The following is a 23,247-nucleotide window of genomic DNA, read 5'->3' on the forward strand; positions in this document are numbered from 1 at the left end:
GAGAAAGAGCAGAACACTGGGAGGGAATAGCGTAGTTTATTCAACCTTCATTTTATCCGAACAGAACCCGTCTTGGGCCCTCCTAAAAAACACCAACAGAGAAGAAGGAAACAGCTTCTCTTAAAGGTACAGGACAATTCTTTGAAAAGGAAAAATAAATCATCTCACACCACAGTATATAGTGTGTAAGCTGGACAGAGAGATCTTTCGGGTCAGACCAATTTTCAAAAATTTAAATCTTTGAAAATCGTAATTGAGCGCTCGTTATCTGTTATCCAATTCTGGTTTAATAAACAAAAACAAAAAAGCGAGTCTATTTTTGTTTTTTTCCTTTTTTCATTTCAAACGAAAAACCGAACTGCCTGAAAATACATGGACTGGTAAGTTACCTGCTTACATAGCTATATGTAGCTACATAAGCTATGTAGCTAGATGTAGCTATATTTAGCTACATCTAGCTACATAGCTACATATAGCTAATGTACATGTGGCTTTATGTACTTTTGGCAAGTCTTAATGCCTGCTGAATGACAGATTTAATATATTTACTGATGTAAACCTATCACCATATTCAAAATTTCACATTTTTGCTTTGTGCTTTTGCGCACTTTTGTCCCAGAAACCTAAGGGACACTTAGCCTTCCAACAAATTGGAAACAAGGAGTTTAACTCAGCCCTATGATGAACTGGTGACCTGTCTAGGGTGACCCCACCTCTCGCCCGTTGACCGCTGGAGATGGGCACCTGCACCCCTTGCAATCCCAGTAGGGATAAGCATGTTAGAAAATGGATGGATGGAGTTTAACTCAGCTCAGCCCATGTTGTACAACATCTACTTTGATCATTTCTCTGTTGTTCTTACTGTAGAAGCTAGGAGGCAGCATGCGGCCTTGGAAACGTGTCTTCAGTGTGCTTCGCCATCACTCCCTTTTCCTTTACAAAGACAAGCGTGAAGCTGTGCTGCATGGCGCCGGGGCAGGCAGCAGCCAGGATGAACATCCACCAGTCAGTATTCGAGGCTGCCTGATTGACATTGCCTACAGTGGAACCAAACGAAAGCACACCCTGAGGCTGACCACGCAGGACTTCTGTGAGTACCTGCTGCAGGCTGAAGACCGGGACGACATGCTGGCATGGATCAGGGTCATCAGAGAGAACAGCAAATCAGATAATGAGGTTAGAAGGAAATCTAGTTGGTTCACCACAGGTTTCACAAATGTATCCTGAAATCATTTTGGTTGTCCTTCTTTTCTAGGAGATTGGACAAGTTCTAATCAACAAGAAGCTGAATGACTACAGGAAACACAGGTCAGTGTGCTCCATTATATTTAGCCAAAAGTCTTCCTCATCTGTATTACCTAATCAAGTCCCTCCAGGCTGGAAGCTTGTCACAAACTAATTTGATCTTCACCTTATACCTGAAGCCTTAACCTATATTGGAGTCATCTTTCTGTCTGCTGGAGATGCACGGGTCAAAGGTCAGAATCCTTTGGAGCACAAAATGTATTCAGCAACTCAGGCTGATAACAGCCTCATCCCTTCACATGGACACTTTGGAGAATCGAAATGCAGGCAAAAACTATGACCATCAAACTTACCAGTAAGGAGGAGCGTGACCTTTTGTGAAAAACCTTTTATTAAAACTGAAGAGGAGGTGCTAACCCTAGCAGCACACCCCTCCACCTCTTTCTCTCTCTACTTCTTCTTCTGAGGGTGAGACAAGCTACCATTATTAGTTACACTTATCATAATCATATTTTGAGTTAATACAGGCTTTCTTCTGAAAAGAAAACAGAAATCATCCCTTATTTTATTTATTTGAAACCAAAGTTGCTGTTGTTCACTCTTGCAAGTAAAACAATATTAATGTACTGTGGAGAATTATCATTCTTTATGCTAAGTTTTTTGATGTATGAGGTTGAAGAAGAGTCAGTGAGTTGAATTCATGAATTCCATTTATTAATACCAAAATACAGTTGGTCCATTCTGACATGTCCAGGCGCGTTAAACCAGGGAAAGAACTAAAACATGCAGGATGCCAGCCCTCGAGGACTGACATTGGGCACCCCTGATCTAAGCTATGCCCTAAAGAGGGCGTTCCCTAGTGTGTCATATATTCTTTAACCCTAGCTTTGAGGGCATTTCCTAACATGTCATTTCCTTTAGCTTTAGCTTTGCAACTAGCTAAAAGAGATAGAGACGCACAGAATTATTTATTCTCAACAATACATATTTTGCTTTGGGTATTATTCAATTACTCAATGTGTTTAGATTTCATTCTTTAAGACTTCCATGCATTGAAATAAGGAATAGTCTCAACTATTTTTATAAATCTGCATGCTAGAAACTTACTTAATCTTTTTTTCAGGAAGCCTGTTGTTCTTCTTTCATGGCTTGGCAACACTCTCTGCCTGACTATGACTTATGATTACATATAAAAAGAACTAGAACTGCAAGCAGTTATAATGGGTTCCTTGCCTGACCCAGCAGGTCCTTCCCCATGCACTGCCCCCCAGTGCGCTTAAACCTCCCCGCGCACTTCCCGTCAGCCTCAGCATTGCCGACGCTCTGTGTGCGTCGACTGAATCTGCAGTTTTTTAGGAGTTTTTTTTGTTGCCATGAAAGGTTTCAAATTCAGGAATCCTGGAAATAAATGTACTGTTCCACCCAATATGAGCCAACATCCTGTATTGATGTTCACTGTAATATGTAAACTGTGTCTTGTATAACTTCTTTCACAGAACAGGCTGATTTAATGCCAAAAATGCGAAACTGAGACGAGACAAAGCACAGTAAAATACTTGGTATACAAGTAAAATACTTGGTACACAAAACATATAAACATTACTTTATATAGATATGACGGTTTATATGGTTCAGTTAATCTTTAATTTTCCCATAGATAAAGTTAGGCAAATTCAGACATGTTATTGGCCAACATAAATGTGGATTTGGCTTCATTATGTGCCCAGATAGAATTACTAAGCTATGGTGGGAATATGTTACCATACAAGAAGAAAAGAATAAACAAATCAAGAAAACACTGTAAATCAATGTACTGAAAAAGAACCATAATAAGTCATTGTAATATGATACATGCAGGTAGCACTGCATCTATCCACTACATTTATTTAGATGTCCTAAATCAGGGGTGCCCAAATTGGGTCCTGGAGGGCCGGCATCCTGCATGTTTTAGTTCTCTCCCTGGTGGTACCAACAACCTTTTCAGCAGAGCAATGTTCTTCTTAGGCCTCTAATGAGCCATCATTTGATCCAGGTGCGTTAAACCAGGGAGAGACTAAAACATGCAGGATGCCGGCCCTCCAGGACCCAATTTGGGCACCACTGTCCTAAATGCTTCATATGGGCCAGATAATTAGATTTAGCACTTTCGTGTGGTCAAAAAGAACTACTGCACTATGGGGTGAAGATGTTTCTCTACAAGAAAAAAATCAACAAATCACTAAACAAATGTATCAAAAACCTTATAAGTCATTATAATATGATACATGCAGGCAGCAGTGCATTTATCCAAATCATACCATGACCTAAGAGATGGTATATGTGGCCAAATAGGAAGACTAAAAGTATGAAGACCAATAGGATATCAAAAGTTGTTAAATGAACAAAAGATGTGGTTATTCTGAGTGAAAATCTGCAGGCATCCAGCTTGTCTTTTGTAGTTCAATAAGTTTTGCACAATTTCCAATTTGTTTGTTTCTGTCAGGTACACAAATAAACTTATAATCATTAATCTTCTGCCATCAACTTAGAAACAGATCAGTCCAATAATGAGCAAACTAAATTAGACAACTTAGTAGCTTAGATAAAGTAGACGATTAACTCTAACCCTCAAACAATACTCATATCTCCATAAATCTACCATTAAGTTCTCCCCACATTTATTATGTAAACATTCAATATCTTGTAAAGGATTAGATAAATACAATAGAACTTGATCATTAGTCATTTTAAACTACAAAATAAAAAACACTTTAATGTTGTTTAATTACGGGTTGCTGCACAAAGCTACCTTGAGCAGCTTTAAACCACCTGAAACTACTAAACAGTCTGTTTAACTTCCTCACGGTCCTCATGCACTCAATTTCTGTCTTATCTTGCTACTCTGGAAAGTTCCAGATTTTTGAGGCCTTCTTCTTTTTCTTATAATTTTTTTTGGCGGATGGCAACCAACTTAAGGTGCATTTCCCGCACCTACTGGACTGGAGTGAGGTCATCAATGATATTCAGAGGGAATTTAATAATACACGCCTCAATGGTGTGCATGAGTATGCAAATTCACGCCCATACACACTCATAAATACATGGATGTATGTGTGTGCACACGCATGCACACACGCCTTCATGCACACGCATACATATATACTTTTAAATACTATTAAATAACCTAGAGTTTTTTTTAAATCTAATTGATTTCTAACAGAATTGGATTCATTTCCTAAAATATTTATCATAGAAAATTCTTTTTCTTCTGTATTCAGTATTGACTTTATATGCTGACATTCCTCTGAATACTTATTGCATTCTAATAAGACATGATCCCGTTTCCATCTGATTACAATAATTAGAAGTCCCTGTTTCATGTTCCCCTATTCGAAAAAAAGAGCTATTAAGTCCAGTATGACCAATTCTAAGTCGAGATATCACTACCTCTTCTTTCCACCTTCCATTCATACAACTATCAACCCCCACAGTATTTTGAATTTTATATAAATGTCTGCCAATATCATGATTATCCCATTGTTTCTGCCAAACTTTAAGGATTTTATTTTGAATAATAAATTTCCCCTCACTTTTGCTTAAATTAATACTTAAGTTGATATTCAATTTCATGGCCTGTTTAGCCAATATATATCTACTTCTTCATTTCCTTCTATACCTAAATGAGCAGGAATCCAGACAAATCGAACAAAACATTTCTTATTATGTAGCTGAACTAATAAGTGATATATACTTATTAATAAATCTAATCTACAAGATTTGCCAGATTTTATACTTAATAAAGCAGCTTGACTATCTGATGCAATTATAGATTTATTTGCTTCCTTAACATTATCATCAATCCACCATTCTAAGGCTTATATAATGACAGATAATTTGACTGTATAAACTGCTAAATAATCTGTTGTTCTTTTAATCATGACTTTATGATGTGGGATATTCACAGCTTCTCCTGTCCTGCCACTATTTGGATCTTTAGACCCATCTGTATACGTATATAACTATGCTATCTTTAAATATTTCAAAATGATTAACTATAACCCATTCTGGAGTCTTTGCCTTTTTAAGAAATTTTCCCAATTGCAAATCAACTACTGGTGTGATAAATAACCATGGTGGAATTGGTGACTGTGGAACCATAAAACTATACTGGAACTGAGTCAAAGCAAAATTTTGAGCTTTTATGTCCCCAATCCATCCAAAGCTATTATAGTTAGATTTATGATGTTCCCAACAGTCGTGCAGCACAGTCTTTGTTGGATGACGTAATTATGTCCGTAGGGGTTTATTCAATAAATATACATTAATTTCATTCTTCTTAACCTTAAAGAAAGCTCACCAGTCTCAACTTGTAAAGCAGCTAAAGGAGATGTTCTGAAAGCTCCACAATATGTCAAGTTTTTTTGCTCTCTTAAGCCACCTCAGCTTTTCCCCCAAACTTGAAAAAGATTGCTTCCTCCAAAGAGACGCAGGAACAACTCATCTCAGTGGCATCTTTCATTTATCTTTTCTTTAGATGAATCTCATCAACAGCATATGAACAAACATGTGGTCACATGAGCAGTGGTTCACATGAGTAGGTCAAAGAGTAGGTTGAAAACCTACAAATACATAGGAGCAGGGGCGCCGCCAGGAATCCTGGGCCCCATGACAAAAAATTAAATTGGGCCCCCCCACGTAGCTGCCGTTACAATTTTTTGAGTCTACCTGACCTATCAAAAGCATCACAATTTTAAAGTCTTGCAACTGCCTTGCTTTCCTTGGTCCAATACTGATAACTAGCACAATATTTACTGCTCATGAATTATATGTAATTAATTTTTCTCCTATCCAGGGGCACCGTATAGGTGGGAAAAGTTATGACAATTCCAAGGGCCCCTGACCAACAGGGGACCCTCCACAATTTTTTGCTGTTATTGTTCATAGAAATAAAAAAATGGGGCTCTTGTCAATTACAAAATTAATTATATTGTGTTAAAATTGTTTTTAGCAGTAAAAATTTAATGTTACCCCTCCCAGACCAAAAAGCACACATTTATATTTGCCCTGAACCCCTCCTGGATCTGCATGAAATGGTTTGTTCCTGCTTGGAGCGCTTGACGGTGCAGCAGTCAGTGGAAGATGAGAACGACTGTGACAGTTACTATGCTGCTAAGAAAAATAATAAAATTAGGTTTCCAAAAAATTGACAGAGAGAAAAAGGTAAAAGTGTCAATTTGTAACCCAGTTTTTCTCCGAGAGGTGCGTAGACTGTGTGAGGTTATCAACCATTTAGCAAATTTAGCTTAGCTACAGAATACTGTTTGCCTCCATTTTACTCACATTTAATGAATTAAGGAAAGAAATTACCAACATATTCATATATTGAACTTGTACCTATACCTTTTGCCACACTTAACAGGTGAGTCAGTCAGCAGCAGCTCTAACCCATGTCCCTCCTGACCAGCCCTCTCCTAAGTGAAAGTAGGCTGACAGGAAGGAGGGAAGGAGAGGAGGGGTCGGGTCTGGAAGTCGAACCCGCGACGGCCCTGTCGAGGACTCAAGGCCTCCAAACATGGGTCGCGCTAACCACTACGCCACCATGGCACGCCCTTGTTGCATTTTTACTTGGCTTCAACACAGGAATTATAACTGACTGTTTCCATGCCGCAGGAATAATCCTAGTCTCCCAAATCAGATTTAAGATTTTTTAAATAGCAGTAAGGGATGTATTATCTGACTGTTTAAGCATTATGTAACAAACTCCATCTTTTCCTGGTGTTGACTGTTTTTGATTAAAAATAGCTCTTTTCAGTTCATATAGAGTAAAAGGCATATCTAGATCTTGATTTGAAACTGTTCTCTTAACAGTGACTCCTGGATTCTTAGCCAAAATCTTCTCTTTATAACTGTTTATTTCTTATTTTCCAAACAATGTACTTTAATTAAAGTTTCTGCTAATAACTCAGCCTTTTCTTTATTACTAACAGCTATTTTCCCATTATATTCTAAAAGAGGTAAAGAAAAGTTCTTAACACCATTCATTTTCTTAACTCTCCATACCTCAGATAACTTGGTCTCTCTTCCAATAGAATTACAATACTGCCTCCTACATGCCTTCTTAGCTGCTTCCTTCCTATCTACAGCCTGTGCTTTCTTAAACTTAGTTAATGCCTCAAAAGTATGGTATCTATTATCAATTTGAAAGCTTTATTTCTTCCCCTTATAGCAATACTACATTTCTCATTCCACCATGGAATAGATGTGTTATTTCCTCTTCCCCGTTTTAGAAATTGAAGTTTCAGCTGCACTAACAATAACAGACACAATCTTTGAGTCAGTATTGTAGTCAAGACCACCTAACCCGAGAACAAGACATTTATTAATAATACAAAAACACTGGACCACCTCTGCGCCCTGACCACCAGGCTTAGCAAGTTGTCTAACTTGCTAACCTTAACCCTATATTGAAAATTGTATTTTCAATATAATTTCCCAATTTCTGCCCTCTGTGGCGGTGATGTCTCATTCAAATGTCTGCCCTATCAACTTTCGATGGTACGCTACGTGCCTACCATGGTGACCACAGGTAACGGGGAAGAAAAGGAGCCTGAGAAATGTTCCAGCCCCTGCCTCTCGGCGCCCCCTCGATGCTCTTAGCTGAGTGTCTTGCCGGGACTCGATGCGTTTACTTTGAAAAAATTAGAGTGTTCAAAGCAGGCCCCCCATCGCCTGAATTCCGCAGCTAGGAATAATGGAATAAAACAGTTCTATTTTGTTGGTTTTCTGAACTGGGGCCATGATTAAGAGGGACGACCGGGGGCATTCGTATTGCACCGCTAGAGGTGAAATTCATGGACCGGCGCAGGATGGGCGAAAGCATTTGCCAAGACTTCATTAATTAAGAAATGAATTAATGTTGGAGGTGCGAAGATGATCAGATACCGTCATAGTTCCGACCATAAACGATGCCCACTAGCAATCCGGTGGGCAGAGCCCACTCTGCCACCGGCCTCGGGCAGAGTCCGAGAAACCAAAGTCTTTGGGAGGAGCCTAACCCTGCGGCTTAATTTGACTCAACACGGTTCAGTACTGTGTTAATGCCATTAATACCATTTTACCAGTTATAGCATTTTAAAAAAAAATTTCATTAAATATAGCAAAAAAATTTGTTGAGTCAGTAACAGTGGGGTGACTATCGATAACAGCAAATATGGAGACATGACCTGGTGGACCGGACTATCAGTCAAATCCCTCTCACTATAGAGCAGAAGAGGACAGTGGCTGATTTTTATACCTTTGCTGAGGTAGAAAAGATCGGGATAAGATCCGCTTCACGTCTAAATATCGGTCAATCACCAATCTCCAAAAATTAAGGAAATCAGCATCGATAAAATCGCTCGATTTTGCGTTTGTAGTAAAAATATTGTAGAGGTTGTAAAATAGGTAGTAAAACGTAGTAAATTCAACTCAAGGATTCCTGTATAAACCCTGGGAATGTGCAAAGTTTGGAGAAAATCCGATAAGCGGTTCTTGCATAGCAAATTTTGTAATTTTACAGCACCACCTAAGAGACTCTATAGGCACCCTTCTGTCAAAATTTAATCGGAGTTTGATGGATGAGTAATTAAAGACCCTAATTAATTGATTGCTATTAATACCCCCCCCCCCCCCCCCCCCCCCCCCCCTTCCCACCCATCCCCCACTCCATCTGTTACGCCATCTGTTATTCCCGCTATGTGTTTTAAAAATAGTACAAGTATGAAAAAACATTGAGTTTTAAGAATAATACAATTAAAGTATGAAAAAACAATAAGTGTTAGATAATCTAGAATAATATACAATATAGTATATTTAAATAGAATGTTGTAGTTACCTCCGGTTTTTCTCACTAAGCCATTTGGTGTTTGTGCGTGTGTGTCCGGCTCTCTCGTGCTGGGGGATTCTCTTGACCTGAGGGTCATCACAGATGGCCTGCAAGGAAACTCTATATCTCCAGAAAACAGATTTTCAAACCGTCATCGATTATCAGCTCGGAATCTGCGCGGGAAAAGGGTTCCTGCCAGCTGTCCGGCTCTCTCGTGCTGACTATGAGTTTGTGACATAATACCGGACAGGCCTCACCTGTCATCTGTGTGAGGCATTGTTGTAGTTACCTCTGGTTTTAAACAGAAGTGTGAGGTGGGTTAAAAGCCCCTCAGGATGATGACCTCTGATCACCATACTGGTTGACTATCAGCTATCAGCTCTCAGGATCTGCAGCACTCCATCTGTGTGCCAGTGGCACATGTGACCACTTGTGAGCAAATTAAAAAACACAGTACAATTAGAGCACAAAAAATAATAAGTGATCATCAGTATCAAGATTAATACATAGATTGTCACCTTTCCTAGATAAGTTTAGATTTATCCATGCCATCTATGTATGTGTGTATGCGTGCGAGGTGTGTGTCGGCGTGTGGGGGTGTGTGCGTCCAGGCGCAATAATAAACACATACCTCTAAAGAAAACCTACAGTTTAACTGTTTTACTATATTATTTAGGGTAGCACGACTAGTCAGTGCTGACTATGAGTTTGTGATTTCCTTCATCGCTTAAATTTTAAACTCTTATAGATTTTCTTTTTCTGTAACACTTGCTAGTGTGAAACGTTTCAGTAAATGTTCATTTGTACACGTACTTCTTAAGAACATGTGACAGACAGTAAACAGGCCTACGTGAGGCTGCTCAAATTTAACTTATATCTTTCCGCAGTTAAAGAATTTGTCCAGACTTTTCCAGAATTTGGTCCGGCATCATTGTGAATGATTTTGTTCAATCTTTTTCTTGCTGTTGAATCAGCGCTGATCTTCCTACTGCTTCATGTTTTCTCCAAAATAGTAAATCTTGGTTTAAATACATTTAAACTCATAGATTTTTTTTCTGTAACAGTTGCTAGTGTAATACATGTCAGGAAATGTTCCTCATCTGTAAATTTATTTATGAAGAATATCTGACAGGGACTAAACAGGCCTCGGTGAGGCTGCTCATACGTATCTTTCAGCTTTCCCTCCACCCATTATCTTACACACTTTAGTGTGTTCACTAACAAAATATAGTACACCTCTAATTTTTTTTAAATTTTTCATTATTAAAACTTTTAAATGATCAATGTGAACCATCAGTCTGTATTAAAATAGTTAATATAATTCATATTATTTATTTAGATTTGATGTTTTAATGTGTGCCCTTGGATTTATATTGATTTATTGAATGTGTAAATATTTATCATATAGTTTTTTTCTTTTGGTGTTTGTTGCACAAATTCAAATATATGCTGGCTATCAGCCAAAAATTCAATCAGTGAATTTGTGTTTTTTCTTAAATACTCCCTCTCACCGAGACTTACTTACATCTTCTGACAACTAGCCCCACTTATAATAGCATTGACTAAGTTTGCTATTGGTACACTTTACCTAAAAATTAAAATTAAACATACTCACTACACAACCATGCTCCAAGAGTTGCTCACAAAATGGTGAATTGTTTTGTTACCTTAAAAATGATCTGCAGCTTTTGTTCCTTGATGCTGTCTGTTCACTAACAGACCGTACATCTCTTGTGATCGATAAGCTTATAAATGATCAATGCGAAACATCAGTATGCGCTAAAGAAGATCATATCAGTCAGATTAAGTAGAATATCATTAAACTCAAAGCAATCAAAATTATATTTCTCTGAAAGGTCTTTTTTTTTCAGAGAGTTTAGACTGTATGAAAGGAATCAGTGAAATATACTATGAAATATTTTATCTGCTGCATTCCGATAATAAAACTTCAATTGTGAATTGAATGATTACGTTGCATCTAGATACAAAAGAATCAACCGATAATTAGTAATCATACTGACTAACAAGATCTGATCAAACAAGAAACTTGACGACCTCAAGGGATTTCTCACATTGGAGAACGAACCGTCTGACTTTCTTTAGCCACTAAATTTAACCTTACCACAGTTTTGCCTGGGAGCAAACAGGTACTGAGTTTGAAGCGGATCAGACGCTTTCAGCCATCTGCTAAAGCTAGACTCCGGCCTTCCTCACTGTAAAATAAAACATTAGACTTAAACAAAACGTTCAAGCGAACATCACTTAATTATCATCGACTTGTTGTTTGTACTCATCTTAAACAAGTGGCAGGAACGTTTGGATATAAAAAAAAAAGCTTTATAAGTTAATCTATTTAAATTGAGTCCATGCAACAAGTAAAATAAAATAAAAAGGGAACTATTTGAAAGTAATGAGGATTTAGGGTGATAAAAGTTGAACATTTTAACATGCCCAGACACTACACCATTTCTGCTCAAGCAAACCAAAAGGTTTTGAACAGAACAACCATGTCAAATAATGATAACATGTATCTTTAATCTATGTAGCAAATATATTGCTGCTGCTGCTGTAAGCAGAAAATAAAAAGTTTTATGGAGAATAATATTTTGGATGAGTTTAAGAATATTGTCTGCCAAAATCACACGGTGTAACTACACTTGTCTTTTATATGTAGCAGTAATTGAATCTTTTTGAGGCAATTGGTTTGCATAAATTAAAGTAAATACGGCCTATTTTCCTGCTCCACATACTTAGTTAGCAATTTGCCAGTTAGCTTCCCAGTCTGAACTTCTGGGCAATGTCTTGATTCAGTCAAATTTTCTATCTTGTATCTCCTGAACTCTGATATTTTGCTTGCTGGTCTTCATCGTGCTCTGATTGGAGTATCGGGTTTCTCTTACTTTAACCCGCCCAACTTGCACCTGATTGGCATGTTAGCCTTTTGATTCCCTCCCAGTGAGGCGGTGCTTCACAAAGCAAACTGTTTGTCAAACTGTTGATCTGCCTCATGGCTGTTTTAGAAGATATGGTGACTGAGGTTTAGACAGTACTAGCCAGCTCATGCAGCTTGTTTTTACTAGATGGCTGTCCTAAAAGTACATATCTTTAAAATATGAATAAATACGTACAATTCCATAATTATTCGATCCAACGGTTATAGAAGTTTTGTAATAATGCAATTCAGGTATTTTACATTTTCTGGACTAAAGGAGGATTTCAGTTCAACACCTGTGGTTTCTTAATGTAAGTGTTTCTGCTACTGGATAAGAAACAGGGTTAAAAGAGGATTTAGAAAGCAAAATACAAAGATGACAGGCTTTTTTAGTATTTGTAACCTGTGAATGATGTTGTACAGAATATTAAGACTTATATCTTTGAAAATTGCTTTGTAAATAAAATTTAAGATCATGGTTTTTGACAACCTTTACCTGTTAAAACACCAGGCAACGGTATGTAGGAAAATGCCATTTGAAATTTTTATAAATTTCTTAGTTTTGCCTCAAAAATGAACTTTTGATGTTACAAAAATACCAATCTTTGCTTTATAAAACCCAAACCCATAAAACATTGCTCATCATTTCTCTTCAATCCAATCCGATGGTCAAATTTCTTAATTCAATTCAGTTGATTTATAAAACGCTAATTTACAAGACCGTTTACAAAAAAGTCATTTCCATTCTACTTATCAAACAACGTAGCGATTTAAATGTATTAAAGTCAGTAAAAAAACAAAACGTTAAGTTAACCGAGTTAAAAAATGCAGAATGCATCATGTCATTGACTCGTCATTGACTTGTTTATACGCTTCTCCCTCTTCAAATTACTTTAACCCTACAATGACTGAATTTATCCGTATTTTCAGGGGAACCAACATGTACATTTGCTGCTTTCTTTCTTTGTTTCTTTCTTTCATAGACTACGACCATCACAAAATGAATAACCTCGCTGATTGAACTCTGAAATGAATAAAAAGTCATTCAGTTAATCATTCAGTTACTCAGAATCAGCACAACATTGACTCTTTCCATCTTTAAGATGACTAGAACAAACTGCTCACTGTTGAATCCATGGTGTTGGCATCACTTTATTACAAATGATAGTAAATAATTGGAAATATAATTTTACCAAGATAGAACTTAATCCGATATTACCGGACACAACTGGAACTCCATAAAGTTTCGTAGTAAAAGTCACATTAATACACAATCAGAACGCATCAACCGATTCTCCGCAAAAATACAAAAAAAAAACAAACAAACAAAAAAAACATTTGTTTATCATGTCAGAGTTTTAACAAGAAAGAAAAACACAGAGTACAAGCGATAAAATAGTTGTGTTATTAGATGCAGGTCACAACAGTTGGGAGTGAACATTTTATCTTTAGGGTTTTATGTAACACCGTAAGCTACATTATTGTTGGTGAATAATATCACAGTGAACACAGATCCTAATCATCCATCACTAGTGGATCTGTTCTTCTCTTCTTCTGCAGCCCCTGGATGAACAGGAGCAACTGATGTTTGTCCGTTCTGTAGGACACAATTTCCCTTTAAGGAGAAAAAAATCAAAGTTTAGTTTGTTTTACATCGTTGTTTTTCAGCACACGCAAATGATAGAGCGCTTAATAAATTAAAATAAAAGTTGTTCATTTACATTATATTCATTTAGACCAAAAAGGAAAGTTAATAGTTATACTCTAGAATTCAGAGTAGAATTCAATTTTTAACGAGATCCAAATTTTTTAAAGTTTTTGACCAACCTTAAAGTGTCTTCAGCTCGTGGAGCCATTTCAGTGAAGTTAGCGATCATGGAGGGAAACTCGCTGCTGCTGTTCTGCTCGGTCAGAATGTTGCTGATGTCAGAAAAATCTGCTGTCATGTGATGAGCTGCAGAAAAAAATTAACAAACATGTTTGCAAAAAGAAGTGGCAAGACCGTGTTTTCACTTAAGACTTATAAAATAGTTTCATGATTTTGGTTATGCCTGTAGAATTTAAACTGAGGTAACACTGAACAATGAATCGTTGGGTAAATAGTTTGAAAAAAGAAAAGATATTAAAGACCTGCTAACCTAAATGGCTACAAATGCAACCATTGCTGAAAATGAATCAAACTCATGTGTAATGTTTCACCTCTCTGCAAAACTTTGAGTCACCAAGCTTTATTCTGTTTTAAACCTTTGCTATTTGATCAGTTTGATTTTAGAAGGGGAACAATGACTTTTTTTTAATATAACAGAAACATAAAATCTGGTCTTTTTACATCTTTAAGATGACGAGAAGAAGACTCACTGTGAACACTGAGGGCTATGAGTTCAGCCAAAAGTAAGACATTCAGGATTCCCAAACAGACAGCCGCACGGAGGCAGAGCCTCTCTTTGGAGCTGCTCCAACCTTAACAAAAACCTCAACCTTAGCAAAATTGAATTCAATACACGCTAAATTTCTCTGTAACTTTGTTCTTACCTGTGTGATTAGATGCAGTTTTTCCAACAGGTTCCATATTGACGTAAATTTCCTCCATCGCTTCAGAGTCTGTGCTGGCTTTAAACATTGACTATAAAATCCACAGCAGTAGTGGAACTAAGTGGGAAAAAAACTGTGGAAAAGAGATGAGATGTCTGGTGTTCAACAAAACAAAAGGTAAACGTATTTTACCAAATAAAGAAATTCATGAACGCAGATTCAATATTATTTTCTTAAATATCTTACACAACGTAAAATTCTTGAAGGTTTCAATAGTTTCATAAGTTCATATTTGCTGATTCGGTTCTGTATCGATGAATATTTATTTATCCTTTTTCTTCGTTTTCCTTCAGCTTGGTTAATCCTACTCATAATAAACACATTACACTTTTCCATGGGTGAAAAAATAATTGACTCTTTCCATCTTTAAGATGACACAAAAATTAAAAATTGTTTTAAATCACAGATAGAAGGATGAAAAAATACATCTGATGTTGCGATGTTCTTGCTTCATCTTGCTCCTGCGGATGGCTGTGTCCAAAAAATATTTCCTAAAGATTAATAAATTGTTGGAACAGATGCCCAACAGTTTTACAGGTCTCATGCTGTCCTGATAACTAGTCACAGCCTTGCTCTCGGTAAAAACAACTGTCATCTTTGTATTTTGCTTTCTAAATCCTCTTTTAACCCTGTTTCTTATCCAGTAGCAGAAACACTTACATTAAGAAACCACAGGTGTTGAACTGAAATCCTCCTTTAGTCCAGAAAATGTAAAATACCTGAATTGCATTATTACAAAACTTCTATAACCGTTGGATCGAATAATTATGGAATTGTACGTATTTATTCATATTTTAAAGATATGTACTTTTAGGACAGCCATCTAGTAAAAACAAGCTGCATGAGCTGGCTAGTACTGTCTAAACCTCAGTCACCATATCTTCTAAAACAGCCATGAGGCAGATCAACAGTTTGACAAACAGTTTGCTTTGTGAAGCACCGCCTCACTGGGAGGGAATCAAAAGGCTAACATGCCAATCAGGTGCAAGTTGGGCGGGTTAAAGTAAGAGAAACCCGATACTCCAATCAGAGCACGATGAAGACCAGCAAGCAAAATATCAGAGTTCAGGAGATACAAGATAGAAAATTTGACTGAATCAAGACATTGCCCAGAAGTTCAGACTGGGAAGCTAACTGGCAAATTGCTAACTAAGTATGTGGAGCAGGAAAATAGGCCGTATTTACTTTAATTTATGCAAACCAATTGCCTCAAAAAGATTCAATTACTGCTACATATAAAAGACAAGTGTAGTTACACCGTGTGATTTTGGCAGACAATATTCTTAAACTCATCCAAAATATTATTCTCCATAAAACTTTTTATTTTCTGCTTACAGCAGCAGCAGCAATATATTTGCTACATAGATTAAAGATACATGTTATCATTATTTGACATGGTTGTTCTGTTCAAAACCTTTTGGTTTGCTTGAGCAGAAATGGTGTAGTGTCTGGGCATGTTAAAATGTTCAACTTTTATCACCCTAAATCCTCATTACTTTCAAATAGTTCCCTTTTTATTTTATTTTACTTGTTGCATGGACTCAATTTAAATAGATTAACTTATAAAGCTTTTTTTTTATATCCAAACGTTCCTGCCACTTGTTTAAGATGAGTACAAACAACAAGTCGATGATAATTAAGTGATGTTCGCTTGAACGTTTTGTTTAAGTCTAATGTTTTATTTTACAGTGAGGAAGGCCGGAGTCTAGCTTTAGCAGATGGCTGAAAGCGTCTGATCCGCTTCAAACTCAGTACCTGTTTGCTCCCAGGCAAAACTGTGGTAAGGTTAAATTTAGTGGCTAAAGAAAGTCAGACGGTTCGTTCTCCAATGTGAGAAATCCCTTGAGGTCGTCAAGTTTCTTGTTTGATCAGATCTTGTTAGTCAGTATGATTACTAATTATCGGTTGATTCTTTTGTATCTAGATGCAACGTAATCATTCAATTCACAATTGAAGTTTTATTATCGGAATGCAGCAGATAAAATATTTCATAGTATATTTCACTGATTCCTTTCATACAGTCTAAACTCTCTGAAAAAAAAAGACCTTTCAGAGAAATATAATTTTGATTGCTTTGAGTTTAATGATATTCTACTTAATCTGACTGATATGATCTTCTTTAGCGCATACTGATGTTTCGCATTGATCATTTATAAGCTTATCGATCACAAGAGATGTACGGTCTGTTAGTGAACAGACAGCATCAAGGAACAAAAGCTGCAGATCATTTTTAAGGTAACAAAACAATTCACCATTTTGTGAGCAACTCTTGGAGCATGGTTGTGTAGTGAGTATGTTTAATTTTAATTTTTAGGTAAAGTGTACCAATAGCAAACTTAGTCAATGCTATTATAAGTGGGGCTAGTTGTCAGAAGATGTAAGTAAGTCTCGGTGAGAGGGAGTATTTAAGAAAAAACACAAATTCACTGATTGAATTTTTGGCTGATAGCCAGCATATATTTGAATTTGTGCAACAAACACCAAAAGAAAAAAACTATATGATAAATATTTACACATTCAATAAATCAATATAAATCCAAGGGCACACATTAAAACATCAAATCTAAATAAATAATATGAATTATATTAACTATTTTAATACAGACTGATGGTTCACATTGATCATTTAAAAGTTTTAATAATGAAAAATTTAAAAAAAATTAGAGGTGTACTATATTTTGTTAGTGAACACACTAAAGTGTGTAAGATAATGGGTGGAGGGAAAGCTGAAAGATACGTATGAGCAGCCTCACCGAGGCCTGTTTAGTCCCTGTCAGATATTCTTCATAAATAAATTTACAGATGAGGAACATTTCCTGACATGTATTACACTAGCAACTGTTACAGAAAAAAAATCTATGAGTTTAAATGTATTTAAACCAAGATTTACTATTTTGGAGAAAACATGAAGCAGTAGGAAGATCAGCGCTGATTCAACAGCAAGAAAAAGATTGAACAAAATCATTCACAATGATGCCGGACCAAATTCTGGAAAAGTCTGGACAAATTCTTTAACTGCGGAAAGATATAAGTTAAATTTGAGCAGCCTCACGTAGGCCTGTTTACTGTCTGTCACATGTTCTTAAGAAGTACGTGTACAAATGAACATTTACTGAAACGTTTCACACTAGCAAGTGTTACAGAAAAAGAAAATCTATAAGAGTTTAAAATTTAAGCGATGAAGGAAATCACAAACTCATAGTCAGCACTGACTAGTCGTGCTACCCTAAATAATATAGTAAAACAGTTAAACTGTAGGTTTTCTTTAGAGGTATGTGTTTATTATTGCGCCTGGACGCACACACCCCCACACGCCGACACACACCTCGCACGCATACACACATACATAGATGGCATGGATAAATCTAAACTTATCTAGGAAAGGTGACAATCTATGTATTAATCTTGATACTGATGATCACTTATTATTTTTTGTGCTCTAATTGTACTGTGTTTTTTAATTTGCTCACAAGTGGTCACATGTGCCACTGGCACACAGATGGAGTGCTGCAGATCCTGAGAGCTGATAGCTGATAGTCAACCAGTATGGTGATCAGAGGTCATCATCCTGAGGGGCTTTTAACCCACCTCACACTTCTGTTTAAAACCAGAGGTAACTACAACAATGCCTCACACAGATGACAGGTGAGGCCTGTCCGGTATTATGTCACAAACTCATAGTCAGCACGAGAGAGCCGGACAGCTGGCAGGAACCCTTTTCCCGCGCAGATTCCGAGCTGATAATCGATGACGGTTTGAAAATCTGTTTTCTGGAGATATAGAGTTTCCTTGCAGGCCATCTGTGATGACCCTCAGGTCAAGAGAATCCCCCAGCACGAGAGAGCCGGACACACACGCACAAACACCAAATGGCTTAGTGAGAAAAACCGGAGGTAACTACAACATTCTATTTAAATATACTATATTGTATATTATTCTAGATTATCTAACACTTATTGTTTTTTCATACTTTAATTGTATTATTCTTAAAACTCAATGTTTTTTCATACTTGTACTATTTTTAAAACACATAGCGGGAATAACAGATGGCGTAACAGATGGAGTGGGGGATGGGTGGGAAGGGGGGGGGGGGGGGGGGGGGGGGTATTAATAGCAATCAATTAATTAGGGTCTTTAATTACTCATCCATCAAACTCCGATTAAATTTTGACAGAAGGGTGCCTATAGAGTCTCTCTCACCTAGTAATGGATGTTGATGAATACAAGCTAGACATGATCAATATCATGTTTGTAGTTGGTGGTATGAAGGAAATTGTGAAATTCCCAAAATTATGGCCAAATCAAATTTGCACCTATGTACGTAGCGATGTTTAATTAGCCATTATGTTCTAATTGGGCAAAAAATCAAAAATTTGCTGCAATAACTTTTTTTGGTTTCTTCCTTAGCATATTGTGCTAGGTTTGATTGGGCTCAGAGTTGATTGAGATTGGGTTTGGCTAATGCAATGTTCGTGGCTCTTTGGTGAGAAATAATCCAGACCAAAAACTTTTGCACAGTGATTCAATTGTTGAAGAATCTTTCTAGGAAACGTTGCTCATATCAGCTTTGTTAATGGGACTTGCTGTTTTGAAGTTATAATGTGAAACGCTTTTTTTCTACCATAGCACCACCTAAAGGTGTACATGCCTGAATATGTGTATCTGAGTTGCGGTGTGGGTCCTGAAGCAACCCACTCATACTGCAGCCTACCCCCGGTACCGGCAGCCTAATCCCGGTAATAAGTTCCAGGGGTAGGCAGCAGTGTTTCAACGGAGAAATATAATAAGAATAATAAGAAGAAGAATGGAAAAACAAAGCAAAAACAATAGGGTTTCCTTCTCCGCTGGAAGCAGGTGTGAACGGCCATGCCTTGCATTGGCTGTGTGCTCGTTTCTGTGGCCTCTGAACCCTAAACATAACCTCACTGATTTTATTCAAGTTTGATTTTATTGCTGGTCCTTTTGTATGATTAATTTTAAAGGTAACTTCATGTATTATTACCCCTAAACTAAAATCTCCACCATGGGAATAATGGGAGGACCTCTGGTTATCTTGACACCCCCTCCTCGAGGTCAGACCTTTCACATGTTGGGGGTCCAACACCTTCCTGTAGGTGAGTCCTCGTCCCCTGGAAAGAGAAGATGTTTGTCTGGGATGCAAAGCTGCAAATCCTGCATCATCAGTAGTCACAAAAGGCTCAGTATAATCATTAAAAACTCCTCTTCTCTCAAAAGAGGTTACTGAGGAGGCTTTTATGTGTGGGACAGCAAGCTGTCCGAAACTTTCTGGATGCATATGCACAACTATCAGCAGGCTCTGCTTATCCAGCTTGTTGATGGTGGAACAGATGGCCTCAGTCTGGTATCTTTTGTTTATCTTTGCATGCAGGTTTTTTCTTACTTTTTTTTTCTTTCGAAAAATATTTATTGTTACTATAAACATTAAAAAATTACATTATTGCAGTTATACAGAAATTTTTCAGGAACTTACAAAATCATCAGTTCAGACTAAAAGAAGCTAAGAACAAGAATATAAAATACAAAATCTCTGTGGGTTAAAAGTTGAGCAGGACCGGGGTGACTCCTTCCAAAGTCCGGGGCCGTCCCGTCCTTCCAGACAGCACTTGGTGCTCAGAGGGGAAACCTGCCCTGAAGCTCCTTCCCTCCTGCCTCACCCGGAGAGCCAGGCCGCCGCTGCTTGGACCTCTGCTCGTGGAGCGCCGGCTCCTTCGTCCACGGAGGCGCAGGCGATTCTTCTTTGTGGCTGTGTCCTTGGCGCGCCACCTGCAGCCCTTGATGTTACTCTTTTTGCTGCCGCCATCCGGATCACAGCCACGGGGGGCATCTGCCTGCGCCTGCTCACCAGCAAGTTTCTGGAGGTCCAAATGGCGTCTTTGATGGTGGCTAGGGTGAGCCACATCTCAGCAAAGTCCTTTTTCTTTATTTTCAGCTGGCTCACCCCGTACAGCACTAGCTGTGGTTCGAGGACCTCCCTTGCTGGCAAGTGTGGGAATTGCAAGGAGCCGGCTTTCGCCCACAGGTCCACAGCAGCGCTGCACTCCCACAGCAGGTGCCTCACCGACTCCGGTGCGCCACAACCGTGTCGGGGGCAGATGGCCGTTGCAGACATGCCGCGGGAGTGCATGACGGCTCTGACCGGCAGGATCCCATGAGCCACCATCCATGACAGGTCCTGGAGTCTGTTTGGAAGGACGGGATGGCTCACATTGCGCCAAACGGTGGAGGCGTCTCCGTACAGGAGGCCGCGCACTGGAGTCACTGGTTCCCGGTCCTGCACAACAGAAATAATAAAACGATGATTAGTTAAAATCTTGCTCTCCTCTCCTTCTAGTTTAAAACGTTCTAAAAATTTCCGTATAAAAGCATATGCAGGAGAGAGGTTAAAAGCTACTGGAGTTCTAAAATCACTTTTTATCATTTTTAATTTTCTAAGATAGGACCCGCACCAGAATCTGGTCATCTTGTTTGTTTTGTTATTGCTAGAGAGGTTCATGGCTTGTTTCAGGGTTAGGGTTTTTTCTTACTAATGTAGCAAAGATAAGTCCTGCTATCTAACCGAACATAGAAAAGACTTGTTGATTTCCTGTTCAAAGTCACTCACTCAGTCCTTTCTCATGGTTGTTGGATGATGTGTGTGCCCAATAACAGTCTAATGGAGATGCTATGGTGCAACCAGGATCCCAGCAGAAACCTCATAGTTGGTAGCTCGCAGAGTAAGTCAAAGCATTTCCCTCAGGATTAGTTTTCTCTTTCATGCAGATAAGGTTAGATAGAGACAAATAATTTGCTGTAACGACCCCTAAAGGCAAAAACTGAAAGAAAAAGAAGGTATTTCCTCTTTCATATAAATTTCTACTGTAGTTTCAACAGTGGAAATTCCACCAGACGTGTTGCAGGTGGCCCCTTTAGCTAAGTTTCCATAAGAGACATTTCAGATGCCATCACATAGAATGACGCTGTGTGCTTTTGTTTCTGTCCTGTTTGTAGCCTGACAGACAACAAGCCGGATTCCTCCCCCAGAGCCCATCGCATGGTGCCTGACTTCCTCCTGGCTAAAACAGACGATACTTCAGGGAACCGAACCTCAAGAGCTGGTGGGTGTAAGGTCTCAATATGAAAACTAGAGGCAAAGCAGTGGCAATCAGTAATTACCTGGGTTTTATTCAGTCTAAATACTTTGACAAACTGTTGCAGACCATGAGCTGTTATCCAGAAAGCAAAAATATTTGATCTAATATTTCTTTGTGCTTTCAGATGACAACAAGGCCCTGTGGGGTATCAACCTCATGAAGAAAACAAAGAAACCAGGCTGTCCGAAAGCCTTTGGGGTGAGACTGGAGGACTGCCAGCCAGCTGTTAACCATAAAGTAAGCCAAGCAAGCATGCTAGAACAAAAAACAACAGAATATTGCAAGTGAATAGATAGTGTCCGTAGAATTGCAGGCCCATAATTTCAGCCTTACAACAGAAAATAATTTTAATTACTCTCCTGTACTATTTACTATTGACAGAACTACTGATAGTTCAGCTCAACTTCAACAGGTTAATGATTAAACCTTCAGGAGATTAATTTCAAAACTGAGAAAAAATTTGTTGTTAGGAATTAGTATATTGTGTTGTTATGAATTAGTGGTACATTCCTAAAAGTCAGACCAGGAGGACCAGGCAGTGTGGGAGGAGATTACTTCCTAAAAAGAGAGCAAAGGTCAGAGACAACTGATCAGAACCTTCTACAGTTATTACATCATCAACTGATGTCAATGTCAATTTTGGATAAATACATTGTAAAACTCACATGCAGTCTACAATTCACCATATTTTGCCTTTATTTCCTGAGATATATGCAGTTCGTTTATGGCAAGTCATTTTCAAGCATAACTCTTAAAAAGAGTTCTACGGTTGGGAAGATTAAAGAGAGCATGATACATTTTCAAACGCCACTCACAGGAGTCAGGACCTGTTAGGATTTCTATAAAGAAGGGAGATGACGAAGAGTGGTTATTACTGCCTAATTCGCCTAAATTTAAAACTATTAAAGTAAGAAAAAATGTGAAGGTTAGTACATGATAGTGACTACTACCATATCTACCATTCAGTAGAATGAATGGTAGATATTTCATTCATCCATACCATCTATACCAGGGGCCGCTGTCCTGCAGTTTTTAGATGTGCCACAGGTACAAAACACTGGAATGAAATTGCTTAATTACCTCCTCCTTGTGTATATCAGTTCTCCAGGATCTTGCTAATGACCTAATTATTCTATTCAGGTGTGGTGCAGCAGAGGCACATCTAAAAGTTGCAGGACAGCGGCCCTCGAAGACTGGAGTTTGAGACCCCTGATCTATACCATCGATGGTATGGATGAATAGATATACCATCAATGGTATAGATATAGCATCTATGGTATAGATATACCATCTACTGAAATTAAAGATTCTTGAAATCACTACTTGACCACATAGCAACAGGAAGAAAAATCCTTTTTAATATATGGAGGGAATATTAATGTCGGTTAATACCCAAAGAATAAACTAATACAAAGAGAATTGATATGCCTTCTAAAATTTATTAGAGAATGACAAATGCATGGATATATATATATAAAGATTTT

The 23,247-nt window shown here is 38.0% G+C and overlaps 1 protein-coding gene and 1 long non-coding RNA gene across 9 annotated transcripts in view; one reads left to right on the plus strand and one right to left on the minus strand.

Annotated features, from left to right (window-relative positions):
* LOC116727346 (rho GTPase-activating protein 23-like) overlaps window positions 1-23,247 on the plus strand; it is a 119,388-nt gene that overhangs the window by 89,780 nt on the left and 6,361 nt on the right. For all 8 annotated transcript variants that reach the window (XR_004340789.1, XM_032574735.1, XM_032574734.1 and 5 more), the window contains 4 exons: window positions 868-1,176; window positions 1,256-1,308; window positions 21,621-21,727; window positions 21,888-22,000. Coding sequence is in view for 7 of the 8 variants with exons in the window: in XM_032574735.1 (XP_032430626.1) it covers window positions 868-1,176; window positions 1,256-1,308; window positions 21,621-21,727; window positions 21,888-22,000 (582 nt within the window). In the remaining variant the exon portion in view is untranslated. The remainder of the gene's footprint in view (window positions 1-867; window positions 1,177-1,255; window positions 1,309-21,620; window positions 21,728-21,887; window positions 22,001-23,247) is intronic.
* LOC116727348 (uncharacterized) lies at window positions 13,155-13,900 on the minus strand. The gene is made up of 2 exons (XR_004340790.1): window positions 13,848-13,900; window positions 13,155-13,635 (listed from the first exon to the last, which is right to left on the minus strand). It is a non-coding gene; the product is annotated as an uncharacterized LOC116727348 (long non-coding RNA).

This window comes from Xiphophorus hellerii, chromosome 10 (genome assembly GCF_003331165.1).
Source record: "Xiphophorus hellerii strain 12219 chromosome 10, Xiphophorus_hellerii-4.1, whole genome shotgun sequence".
NCBI classification, from domain to species: Eukaryota; Metazoa; Chordata; class Actinopteri; order Cyprinodontiformes; family Poeciliidae; genus Xiphophorus; species Xiphophorus hellerii.